Below are 13,881 nucleotides of genomic sequence, written 5' to 3'. Positions count from 1 at the left end.
GGTCCACAAAAGCTCATTACTTATTAAATAAATGTGTGAGTCTTTAAGGTGCTACAGGACCGCTTGTCATTTGTGAAGCTACAGAGCAACACAAGTAACCACCTGAGTCTACGTGGGATAAAAAGCAGTGGGGGAGACAGGTTGCTGTGAGGCACATGGATTGGGAGACAGCAATCCAAAAGGACTTAATAAACTTCTAGCCCATAACACCAAGACAATAAGCTCCTATGGCATTGCAGTTATTTCTACATACCTTCCAGGTGAAGCCACATTAACCTTCCTTTAACTGAGGTGATAGAAGCAACGCATATTTCAGCAGGCTTCCTGGGGTTCACAGCCTCCAGCTTCATGTTCTTAGTAAAACCCCGGCTGAAGGACGTCTGAAAAAGGTCAAGCGTCAACACTTAACACACTGCACCACTGCACAAGACAGCTTTCAACAGACTCTCCCTTGGCATCCACGGAGAACACAGGAGATGTCCAGGACCACCTATGTCAAGAATGCTTGGAGATTCAAAAAAAGGTATGGGTATTTAGATGGGTAGGAGGAACATCCAGAGCTGTCATAATGACAAATTTGGAAGTGCTATTCAAGCTTGTACTTCAGGGCTTAAGCCAAATGTTGACTATCAGAGACCAGGCTGGCAATTCCTGTGTTCCCAGAACCATATGTCCAGAGAAAACCCTCCATCTGTGTGTACAGTTTGCCGAGTTTGACTGTGAGCTTGTCTGCAAGAACAATGAGATCATGCCAAACTGGGATGTGAATGTACGTTTCAATGCACTTTGCTCTCATGCTCTGTGACACTGGACACGACCAAAGTCCATTAAAAGTCTTCTACAGTGCATCAGCCAAGTCCACCACAACAGGCTACTGGGGGAGTAGATTATATAAGAACATAAGAATGGCCATACTGGGTCAAACCAAAGGTCCATCCAGCCCAGTAGCCTGTCTGCTGACAGTGGCCAGTGCCAGGTGCCCCAGAGGGAGTGGACTGAAGACAATGATCAAGCGATTTGTCTCCTGCCATCCATCTCCAGCCTCTGAAAATAAGAGACCAGGGACACCATTCCTACCCTTGGCTGATAGCCTTTTATGGACCTAACCTCCATGAATTTATCTTGCTCTTTCTTAAATTCTGTTATAGTCCTAGCCTTCACAGTATCCTCTGGCAAGGAGTTCTACAGGTTAACTATGCGCTGAGTGAAGAAGAACTTTTTTTTTATCACCTGCTACCCATTAATTTCATTTGGTGTCCTCTAGTTCTTGTATTATGGGCACAAGTAAATAACTTCTCCTTATTCACCCTCTCCACATCTGTCATAACTTTATATACCCCTATCATGTCCCCCCACAGTCTCTTCTTTTCTAAACTGAAAAGTCCTAATCTTCTCAGCCTCTCCTCATATGGGACCTGTTCAAAGCCCCCAGATATTTTAGCTGCCCTTTTGTGAACCTTTTCCAGTGCCAGGATATCTTTTTTGAGGTGAGGAGACCACATGTGTACACAGTATTCAAGATGTAGGTGTACCATAGATTTATACAGGGTCAGTAAGATACTCCTTGTTTTATTTTCTAACCCTTTTTTAATAACACCTAACATCCTATTTGCCTTTTTGACTGCCTCTGTACACTATGTGGATGTTTTTAAGGAACTATCCACAATAACTCCAAGATCTCTTTCCCGATTAGTTGTAGCTAAATTAGCCCCCATCATATTGTAAGCACAGTTGGGGTTATTTTTTCCAACGTGCATTACCTTACACTTATCCACATTAAATTTCATTTGCCATTTCATTTCATTCACACCCCATTTGCCACAATGGAGACAAGCCCTTAGCAGAGAGGGCCACATCTTCAGCTGATGGAAATGCATGTAGATCCAATGACTTGGACAAAGATTGACTTCTTGGCACTGTGCTGAGTTCTGCTGATGTGCCTCGGAGAAGCATCTAGCCATGAATTGCAGGGAGTCATTTATAGCGCACAGCTCTGAGAATAAGGCATGACAAATCTTTCAGACTTTTGAGAATATGCACATATCTGTCAATTACTACCCAAGATCTATCCCACTGTATTGCTGAGGTTTGGTAGAGTGAAAGAGTAAGGCTGAAGATTTTTACTTTACATTTACAGCACTTTATTATGGGTGGGAGTTCTTTTCAGTTACTTATCTCATAGATCTGGAAGGGACCTTGAGAGGTCATTGGGTCCAGTCCCCTGTACTCACAGCAAGACCTATCCTGCTCACAATTTTTTTGTTTTAAACCTAACCTGCTCCAGAAGCTTGAAAGCCCCGCCCCAAGGACTGAACTCACAACTCTGGGTTTACACAGCCAAAGCATGGAGGTGTCAACTTTGCCAGATTTTAACCAACTTGATTGCATGGAAAATTTCAAAGTTTTTGCATCATGTTGAATACTTCGGAAAACTTCAGCTAAAATGATCTGGTTGTGTCTGAGAACAGCACTAGGGAAAAATATGGGGTCGTTCACGTTAAAAAATTCTGGTGATCTTATCTTTGACAAACTCTAGCTTCTCAATGATTTGGAGCAGTAAGTTAAAATTTAGCACGTGGCTGGCCTTTGTACCAAGGATGTGCCCTTTGCCATCCCTGTAAAAAATCTGCCCAAATTTAGCCAATTAACAAACCTTTGAAAATTAACAATGAGCAACAGTCAGTAAAGACTTGTTAGAGAGTGTCAGATTATGGTGGAACCTCAGAGTTATAAACCACAGATTTACAAACTGACAAGTCAACCACACATTGCCATTAGAACTGAAATTATGCAGTCAGGCAGGAAATCGGGGTGGAAAAAAAGCAAATACCACACAGTCCTGAGTTGAATACAAACTACTAAAAAGTAAGGGAAAGTTTCAACAAAAAGATATGGCAAGATAAGAAAAAACTATGCTTGTGTCATTTAAATTAAGGTTAAAAGCAGCATTTTTCTTCTGCACCGTACAGATTCAAAGTTGCCTTAAGTCAACGTTCAGCTGCAAACTTCTGAAAGAACCAGAGTGTTTTGTACATTTTCTCACATCGACATCCCTCACGGAGGATGGCCAGATAAGTCAATCACAGATGACACAATTCCAGCTGCATAATTGCCGTAGCTGGAATTGTGTATCTACAATCGACTTTAAGGTCTAGCGTAGACCTGGCCTTAGATTTCAGCTGCACTGGAAATACTCCAGCTGGACTGTAGGGGGCTGAGCCAGACACTCACTGCAGCTACTGTTCCCAGGCAGGCAAGGTCCAGGTTTCTGCCCAGGAACCAGAACTGAAGCAGGGGAAATTCTCTCCACTGCTGTCAATGAAATTCCACTTCCCTCCACCCTTCCTCACTTATCCCAGACACTCAGGAGGAGGGAGACACTTAAGCTGCAGAGGGGACAAGAACCAGACCTTAGGGAAGGAGGGAGTCTGAGGCTGGAGGGAGAGAAGAGGGCAACTGGGGCTAGCAGGTGGGTGGAGGAGACTGGCCTTTGGTCTACACCAGCCAGGTAAGTCAATTGCATATATACAATTATAACTAGGGCAACTGCATAATTAGACTTGAGTTATCTGCAATCGACTTACATAGCCATTCTCACTGAGGAAGGTCGACAGAGAGGTTCTCCTGTTGACCTCCTTTACTCCTCTCAATAGCGAGGAGTGCAGGAGTCGACCATCAATACCGGAGAGGTCAATTCTGCATGTCTCTACCAGGTGTGTGAAACTGAACCCACAAATATTGACCCTGAGGGGGTTGATCTTCCAGATAACATAGACATGACCTGGGATTGGCTGGTCAAAGAGATTGGGAGCCAGGAAGGGAAACAGAGGGGAATGGAAGCCAATGACAGGGAAGATACTGAGATCGGACAAAGGACTGGGTGGAGGGGAGAGCCTAGGACTGGCTAGGCAAGGATACTGGGAACCCATAGGAAGGGGAAAAGAGGAGGCAGATCTGGCAAAGAGATGGGGGGCAGAACTGGAACTGGCAGGGGAAAGAGACTGGGGACACATGGCTGCGGCAGGAGTGCTGAGATGGGGCCAGAAGCCCACAGAGGGAGATTGTCACTGGAAAACATTAAGAATGGGGACCCTGGGTGGATGGAGGTGAGGGAGCGGGAGAAGGTGAGGGAAAGGGACTGAACGACTAGTGGAGAGAACAAGGATAAGCTGGGCAAAGACACTGAGATGGGAAGCCAGTGGAGCAGAGACAGACTGGGTAGGGGAGGAGAATGCACCTGGGAGAAGGAGCCAAGGATGGGGATGAGGCAGGGGAGCGACAAGGCAGACAGGATTTAGCTTGAAGGAAAACAGGAAGAAAAGTCTGTGACCATTGAGCACCTTCACCTCCAAAGGTGACAGCCTACTACTGCTACCAGTTTCTCCGGTAGCTCAAGTAGCAGAGGTCTGTGGACTGGATCTAAAGATTTCAGCCCAGCTGATGACTCACATAGGTGTCAATATGGTGGTACATAATGGAATTTTGGGCGGGAGGGGAGAGGGCCAGTTAGCTTTTTTAAAAAACAAGGGAATTACCCACACACCACTATATTAAAACAACATCATCAAGGTTACACAATTAAGCACTCAAAATTTAGGAAATGCCAGAATTAAGGGTGATCGTGCAATATGCATTTGACTGCCTCATGCATTATGAGGCAGTCTTTAATTACATGACTCAGTTCATAGGATGAACCTGTTCTGGGATTAATCAAATTTGTGCAGTGAAGGTCTGTTGTGTGTGGAACTCCTGCTTCATGTGTTGCAGAAGTTAAAAGATGAGCACAAGCTTTGGACTGTTGAATAGAAATGATGGAATCATGACTACGGCAGCCAGCTGATTGACACCCTGGATAACTGGATTCTATCCCTTTCTGTGCCACGGACTTCCTGTGTGATACTACACAGGCTTTGAGAACTGATTTGCAGAAGTACTGAGTGCTCACAGCTGCAGCTGAAGTCAACAGGAACGAACATATAATCATTGCTAATCACTGCTGTGCATGCTGAAAAATCAAGTTGTAGGTGTCTCAAAGTGGGTGCACAAAATCAGTGGAATTTTGACCTATGTCTATGTTTTCCCATCTGTAAAATGGGGATAATACCCACTCATTTCATGTATGAAGCATTCAGGTACCACAGTAATGTGTACCATACAAAGACCACGAAGAAATGAATCATTCTATCTTCAGATCAGGGCATAAATGAAGTGTAGTAAATAAGGGATGGAGCCACACACTGAACAAAAAGTAAATAGCAGCTCATTATGTAAGCACACTGCCCTTTCTGTCCATCAAGCCAAGCAGGGGTCCCCTGGAAGAAAACAGGATATGACTGTGTTATTAAAGAATATATCATAATGCATGCACACAAGGGAACTAAATCCAGGTTGCACGGCCAACCTTCATTCTGGCATTTCTTAAATGTTGGGTGCTTAATGCTGATATCTGACACTTTTTTTAATGTAGTGTTTTGTGTGTAATTTTGACCTCAACCAAGAAGACACTAAATCAGAGTTTCACTCACCAATTTTGAAGTGTGCCCTTTAGGCCAGACCTTCAGCTGGTGTGAACGGGTTCAGCTCTCCTTGCATCAAGGCCAGCAGCTGTTTGCCACGATGGAGATTTGTCCCTTTACACCAGCTGAGGGTCTGATCATTCAGGGTCCTGTGAGGCACTCATGCACCAGAGTAATGGGGAAGGGGAAACCAACGGACAAGCACGGGCAGAAAATTAAAATCGATTTGTAAGAATGTACACAACATTCTCCCCATCCCATCAACCCCAACAACAAAACTGCCACTCACCTGACGGAACAAAGAGGTTTCCCACTTTCAGTTCCCATGGCAGTCGTAAAAACTGCCTCAGAGCCCAAAGTCACAGCCCTTCCCCAGTCTCTTCAGCTGAGGCATGTACATCCTTCCCCTGCCCTCTCCCCAGTGCTCCTTTCCTTTCAGGATTTTTTCCCCGTTTAGCTGACCCTCCTCCTGATTATCCCCTACCATGCTGCCTCGATCATGCCACTCACTCTCCGTATGTGTTATACTCCTTTTCTCGATGATGTATCTGTCTTGTTTACGTAGGCCTCCTGTTCTGTGTTTGTACGGCACCTCGTACAACGAGGCCTTGATCCTGACTGGTCCCCATTCATCACCGTGATTATAATAACAGTCATAAAGTCAAGATAATCTCTGGCTCCATCTTGCAGCCTTTGCACGCAAGCATGGGCCAATGGCTGCCCTCTTGACTAGGAAAACTGAACGCCTTTTGGTCAAGCTGAACCAATAAACAGGCTAACTAATCCAGTCTAAATGCAACCCCTTTTCCTTGTCAAGACAGAGCCAGTGAGAGTCCTCATTAACTCCCCTGGGACTACCCATATGACCAAAGGCCGCAGGGTGAGCAGGCCTGTACTTCATGTAGAGTTCTTGCAAAAATGAAAAAATGTATTGCACACAGGGGCAATTTCCATGCTTTCCTTATTGCTTGGACTATTCAAAGCCACGCCCAATATTCAGACAAGCTCCCCGATTCTAAAAGTGGCTAATGGGCCAGGTTTACAAAACGTCACAATGAGACTGTTGCAATGCTTTTTCTGCCAGCTAACAAGTAAATGGCATCTATCATCATCAAGTCTCCTTTGGTTGTGACGCAGTGCCAGAGGCTAATTTCATAAGGAATCAATGGCAAATCAGTTCACTGAGAGTTTATTTTACTAACCATTTGGCCACGTCAATTCACTTCATAACTATCTCTTCTTACTAAATAGCCCCAAGGGGAAGGGTTACAATGTAGCCACTTCACAGCCCCATCTCCTTGTGCTATGTGGAAGATGTACAATTAAAAAACATAAGTTTGTAATAAACATTCCATCCAAGAGCCGCTCTTAGCAGGGTAACAAATGCACCAATCCAGTAGGAATGTCAGGCAGATGACAATGGAGAGACTGCAACTCTCTGCAGAGAACTGGTTTATCAAGAGTCAGATAATAACAGATGTGTTTGCACAATAAATTTTTTAAAAAAAAGTTATTAGAACTGATTGAATCTTTGGAGGCTAAGCTCGTGGTGGCTGGCATTGTGAGCATAGCTCTGGTGCCTAATGAAAAAAAAAAAACAAAAGAGAAAGGGAGATAAATGGAAGGAAAGAAAGAGGCAGACAGTAAGGAAATGCAATAATCACCACCAGGGTCAGTTATTTGAATGCTATCATATCCCTGTCTCTGACTCTCCTGAGTTTTAGATGATAAATTCTTCTAGGCAGGGCTTTTCTTTCTTATAAGAGAGTACAACGCAGGCAAACCCCACTGATGTCTCTCCACTGCTTTCAGTGGGGTTTGGATCTGGATTCTGGGACCTCTAAGCTCTGCCGAAAGAAAGAGAGAAAGAAAGAAAGAAAAAGAAAGAAAGATGGCGTATCAGAATTCTCACATGTACATCAAAGGGCCTCTAAATATATGGACATGCTGTGTACATATAAGAAAAGCCACACTGTACAAAGGGTGATGGAAGGTGACAGGCCCTGATCACTCCATTTGCTTTCCAATACAGTTGTGCGGCAGCCACTCAGCAAGACGGAAGTTGCACTGCAAACAGGGAAAGTGTGCTATGTACATGAAACAGTAGCAGCAGCATGTTGCTCCTAGGCTCACAGCGCTATGGCCAGCAATGGCCATCAGTGGTACACACCATGCCGATAACAGGGAAGAAGCAGGACAGAGAACACACGAGAGTAGGTACGGCCAAAGGGACACTGACCCCACTGCACGGTCCTCAATAATACATTTGTGCTGTGGCCCAGTTCCATGCTTCACAGCAGTTCCATGCTGGCTGGGCCTGCACAGAGGCTGCCCAGGGAATCCCCCACTCACTATGTGCTCTGCCATACAGCGATTCTCTCCGGATAGGAGGGGAGCGACAGGTGGGGGAACAGCCTGTGCATCTTCTGCCACAAAAATTGACAGCTCTAGGCACCACACAGAGGTGCCAGGGATTCGAATGCTATTAAGAGCCCGTGCACTGTAAAATCAGCTGCTGAAAACAATACGCTATTCTGTAGGGTTTCAAAGGAATTTGGGGCCTAAACTACAATAGACACCATGGTGAGATCAATCATTTTCTCACCGGGACACCAGGCAAGACGAGGGCTGAACATTAATAAGATAGAATGTTAATGCTTTGTTTAATGAATGGTGAACTCCTGCACCATTAAGACTCGTAGGCATGAGCTCCATCCTGCTGCCTAAGAACAGCCCAGCTAGGCATAATTTACAAAGCTTTAAAGCTCTGATGAACCTGCAGGGGGATGATTTACAGCACACTCACATACGACTCCTGCTGTATTCGGGAAACTCAGCACTCCCGAATGCTGGAGTTTTCCACCTGGCTCAATCAACCTCCAACTTACACACGTTGAACCTCTCTAGCCCAGCACTCTCTGGTCTGGCAACATAGTCATCTGGTATGATTTTTGTTAGCTGGCTGTCCATTTATCATGGGTGTGGCCAAGTTTCCCACAACTCCACAAAGTTTGTTTCCAGCCAGTCCTGGCTCTCAATGTTCTGTGCTGTGCTTTAGCTGCAATTTGTCCCTAAATGTCTTCTAAGACCCAGTAAAGAGTGGAAGTGTTGGTAATGAGCTAGACAATATTGACCTCCCACGGTTCAGCAAATTCTCTAGTTCAGCACCAGTCAAGTCCCCAGGGTGCCAGACTAGAGAGGTTCAACCTGTACTGCAAAGACATCACTTAGCTTTTTAGTGTCTTGCTTTGGTTTAAAAATGAAACCCAGAAACAAGAGATGAGAATGTCATGCCCCCTCTCCCTCCCGCCAAAGTCAATGGGTATCTTTCCATGGATGTCAGTGGGCACGTATGTGTAACCCATACACTTAGGCGTGGTTTGCCGTCCCATGTAGCAGCAGCTAGCCCACTCACACAGAGAAAAAATGAGCCTCCTCCAGTGCCTTAGCTGAGCACCAGCTGCTGCTTAGCTCTAACTCCAGAGGTGCATACCCTAGGCTCCTCATGGCCCTGGTTCAAGCCTGCCTGTAGGCAGTTATCTACATTATTATTATTAATTGTTCAGCCCATGGTAGCTCCTATTGTCCTCAACCAAGATCAGGAACCTGGGTGCTATGCAAGTACAGAAAGAGACCAGAAGGGCATGCAAGCTAAATGAGCAATACTAACAACCTATTATTGCTCCCATTTTACAGATGAGGAAACCAACAGAGCAATTACAACTCACACACAAAGCCAATAGCAGAGGGAGGTATTGAACCCAGAGCACCTAGTTTCCAAACCAGCAATTTAACCCTAAGAACACATTTCTTCCTGGAAAGCACTGGATCAGGCCTTCAGTTCAGAGCCATGAGTGGGTTGCTCAGCTTAGATCAACAATATCACCATAAAGACAAACTAGAGCTTACGTTTCTAAAGCAAAAGTGAGGAGCTGCCTCTGCTCCACATTGCTTCTGATAATCTGCCCAGTCAAAGTCCTGGCCAGAGTAACCTGTAGGAAAAGAAAACAAGCAAGGGCGGTAAGTCATTATTTCGCACTGGGGGAGAAAGAAACAAACACGTCAACGCAATAATAATTTTCCATTCCAAGCTGCCTCCTCCCATCTAAAGATCTCACTGCACTCTACAAACACTGAGCTAAGTGGCCTGTGCACAAATTTTATGATTACACAGTAAGGCTACGCCTACACTACAGCAATCCTTCGAAAGAAGTTTTTCTGGAAGATCTGCTTTGAAAAAACTTCTTTCAAAAGAGCACGTCCATGCACAAAAAAGTGGATCAAAAATCGATCTGCTCTTTCGATATAGAGCATACACACAGTCCCCATTCTTTTGAAAGAATGGGCCAGGAATAGAAAAGTCCGGAGCCAGGAGGACTGCTCTTTCAAAAAAAGGGCCCCTGAGGAATCTACACACTTTTTTTCCAAAATAGTCTTTTGGTAAAAGGCACTCTTTCTCATCTCATCTGCACTTTGTATTTAGATGCTCCATGGGATTTTTCGAAAGAGACTTGGCTTTTCGAAAAAACTCGCTAGTGTAGACATAGCCTGAGTGAATGGCAGCACTAGACCAGAGACTATCAGCTCGTCATCCTAACTGCTTCCCTGAAAATATTTAGGGATTGAAATATTGTCTATATGACATAAGACCAACACAGTTTTGTTTAATGCCACTTGTCTTGGCTATATTCCACATGCGGTCCAAAACGACTCACTGTTGTTATTCTTTGCTGGGAAAGCGCTCATCAGGGATTGTGAACATTCTGTGCTAGGTGCTGTACATTAACATATAACAAAAAGATGACACCTGTCTCAATGAACCTGCAATGTGTTTAGCTTACAAAACTCTAGACATACACTCTGTGTCACTGATACACAGCTGTCTCTGTGGTGGGGGACAGCCACTCAATGGCAGATGGATGTTTTCCAGGGGAACAGGGATTTTCTTCCACGTACAGCAGGGCAAACCCTTTGATCTTAATATGAAGCACCATGGGATTTTTAAGTTTCCTCTATTCTGGTTCTAGAAAGCTCAAGCATTCACGCAACCTCCACTGCCATAATGTCTGAGTATCTGACACAGGCTAATGTATTGATCCTCACGAGACCCATGTGAAATCCTGTCTCTGTTGTACAGATGGGAAATTGAGGCACACAGGGAGGCTGTGACTTGACCAAGGTCACTTGATAAGGGTGTGGCAAAGCAGAGAAATGAACCCAGGACTCTCAAGTCCTTGGTAGTGCCTAACATCTGGCCCATCCTTCCTCTCCAAAGGAGAGGATTCAGATTTGAGGTCCCCTTCATTCATATGGCCTTGTCTGAAATAGTCACAACCAGTATTTCCTGTAAATTGAGCGTTTGAGTGGCCACCCAGGACAGAGTCAGGCTAGCAGAGCACCCTCAACCACCCACGGGGGTCAGCCTGTGTTTCTGTTGGTGCTGCACATCCACACATGCCTGGGTGAACACAACAAAATTTATTCTGCCCATGAATGTAAAAAAATTGAGGGAACAAAGGTCCCATTACAGAGACTGTATGGAACTGCATCTATCTTTATAGCATGCATGTCCTAGACAACTTGTCTCTTTAGACTGTAAGCTTCCTAAGACAGAGCCTGGCCCTACAGAAACTAAGACAGAAGGGTTATTATCTGCAGGGGGGCCCTTCAGGTGTTACTGTGATAAGTATTGTAGAATCACCATCACTGGAAAGGTTCAAAGAAGACTGAAAGGTTCTCAGACAGGTCTTCTTACTGGACACAATTTGGGACCAGTGTTAACAAAGTTCTGAACATCTTTTGACTCCCCTTGTCACACCTGGCAAATGAGGACACTCCAGAACACACAGAGCTCAACGCTCTGTAACCAGTGAAAATTATTTCAGTATGTTTTTCCTCCTGAAAATGAACTGCAGGTCCAAAAATGGTGGATGCCAATTACAGCTGTAGAAAAAGAAATGCAAGGTTTTGAACACGTACTCCTAAGAATCCTGCAAAAGCCCAGGATTTAGATTATACAAGATGACCCACAAGAGGTCCCCCACTAAAGATGATGCGTAAAACAAATACATTAGCCTCTCTGCTCAACCAAAATAAAATGTTAAACTCTTATTAATAAGTAGGTAACAATTATGTAATACCAGTACCCGAACAAAAAGCAAAAACAGAAATTCACAAAGAACCAATCAGAGGTCAGTCAAAATGGGAATAGGCGACAGAGGAAGGATCACTTGGTGATTGCCTGTTCTTGTCACACCCTCTGGAGCACCTGGGATCGGCCACTGTCAGAAGAGGGGATAACGGGGCACATGGATCTTTGATCTGACCTTTCCTGGCCACTCTTATTTCTGCCATTCAATCTATTTTTTCTTTATTCCCGTTTTTCATGGAAAATTAGGAAAAAATCAAATGACAAAAAATCTGCAAAAATTTCACTAGGGAAGAAAGACTTTTGCATTTGCAGATGAAAAGTATCAAGCAGCTCCAAAAATATCTTTATAGGGCCATTTCGAAGTTTAGTAATGAAGCGCTGAAATGCATATTCAGAGCTTAATTAGCATGCGGGCGGCCGCGGCACTTCGAAATTGACACGCCTCGCCACTGCGCGGCTCGTCCAGACGGGGCTCCTTTTCGAAAGGACCCCGCCTACTTCGAAGTCCCTTTATTCCCATCAGCTTACGGGAATAAAGGGACTTCGAAGTAGGAGGGGTCCTTTCGAAAAGGAGCCCCGCCTGGACAAGACGCGCGGCGGCGAGGCGCGTCAATTTCGAAGTGCCGCGGCCGCCCGCATGCTAATTAAGCGCTGAATATGCATTTCAGCACTTCATTAGTAAACTTCGAAATGGCCATTTGCGTGGCCATTTCGAAGTTTGGGGCACGTGTAGACATGGCCCAGGAGGGTGGCGAAGCACTGGAATGCGTTGCCTAGAGAGGTGGTGGAATCTCCATCCCTAGAGGTTTATCCGTCCTGGCTTGACAAGGTCCTGGCTGGGATGACTTAGTTGGGGTTGATCCTGCTTGAAGCAGGGGCTGGACTAGATGACCTCCTGAGGTCCCTTCCAGCCCTATGATTCTATGATTCTAATGTGAACACCTGCAGGAGAATTTTAACCTCCCTGGACATTCAGGAATGGATTTAAAAGTAGACATTCTTCTACAAAATAAATTTGCCACAAGATTACAGAGGGAGATGACTGAATAGGAATTAATTTACAAATCTGACACCTTTAATCTTGGTCTGGATAGACATCTTAACTATCTTATGCATTATAAGGGCAATTTCCTCACCTTTGATATTAGCAGAAATCAAATACATCCTACTTCAGTTGCTTTATGAAATGGTCCTGTCAGTGACAGCTAATATTTCTTTTCTTCTTTCCCCCTCTCTCCCTGCTATATAAACACAGGAGTTTATTTTTTCATTCCAGTTATATCTGAGGAAGTGGGTTTTGCCCCTTAAAGTTCATGACCTAATAAATGGGACCATCTCTAAGGCTATGTCTACCGAAGAGCGATCTGTCAGCAGAAGTTTCTGTTGGAAGATATCTTCCAACACAACTTCTGCCGACAGATCGCAACCAGACCACCAAGCAGAGCCACCCACTCTGTCAACAGAGAGTGGTTGGACTGCCTGGCCACTCTCTCGACGCTATGGACAACTGGAAGCACAGCAGACAGGGCCGTCTGTTGACTGAGGGCCCCCTGGAGCATCCAGACCGTCTTTTTTGTCAACAGATTCTGTCTAAAAAGGTGCTCTGCCTGGTGGGGGAGAGGCAGAAGGCTGTCGACAAATGTGCCGAGTTCTGTCAATGTTGCACGGGTTTTGACAACAATACTCTCTAGTGTACACAAAACGTAAGTTGTTACAGAATTGCTTGTTATTTGTAAGTTGCCCCAGTTCTCTTTGCCAGTTTGGATCCTTTTTTATTTCCCCTACACTTTTAAATCAGGTGTTCAGACTTGCTCAGATGGCTGATCACATTTGAGTGACAGAGCGCTAGTCAGATGAAGAGGGGGTTAAGATGTACTTTGGGCATAGAGACAGTACCATACAGCAGATATGGGCACTAAGACTGATAGCGGAGAAAGCTTGACAAAAGAACAAAAACATACACACTTGCTTCGTCAATTTTCAAAAGGCATTTGACAGTATAGATCAGAAAGTGACTTGGGCAGTGTTGGAGTCATACGCAGTGGACAGCAGACTAATACGCTTGTTGAAAGATATCAGTAATAATGCGGAGGCAGCGGTGAGAACATGCGGGGAGTTGGGAAGTTGGTTTAGAACAAGTAGAGGTACGAGACAAGGAGATCCAATATCGTCAAGTATCTTCACCGCACATCTAGAGAGAGCGATGGACAAGAT

At 44.8% G+C, this 13,881-nt stretch overlaps 1 protein-coding gene across 1 annotated transcript in view; it reads right to left on the bottom strand.

Moving 5' to 3' along the window:
• Positions 1 to 13,881, bottom strand: part of SFMBT2 (Scm like with four mbt domains 2) — a 156,332-nt gene that overhangs the window by 56,539 nt on the left and 85,912 nt on the right. Inside the window, exons 7-8 of the mRNA XM_074984183.1 lie at positions 9,426 to 9,508; positions 254 to 380 (exon numbers count right to left, since the gene is read on the bottom strand). Coding sequence (XP_074840284.1) covers positions 254 to 380; positions 9,426 to 9,508 — 210 coding nt within the window. The remainder of the gene's footprint in view (positions 1 to 253; positions 381 to 9,425; positions 9,509 to 13,881) is intronic.

The sequence above is a fragment of the Carettochelys insculpta genome, chromosome 1 (assembly GCF_033958435.1).
Source record: "Carettochelys insculpta isolate YL-2023 chromosome 1, ASM3395843v1, whole genome shotgun sequence".
NCBI lineage: Eukaryota > Metazoa > Chordata > Testudines > Carettochelyidae > Carettochelys > Carettochelys insculpta.
This window is presented reverse-complemented; position numbering and strand designations above follow the sequence as displayed.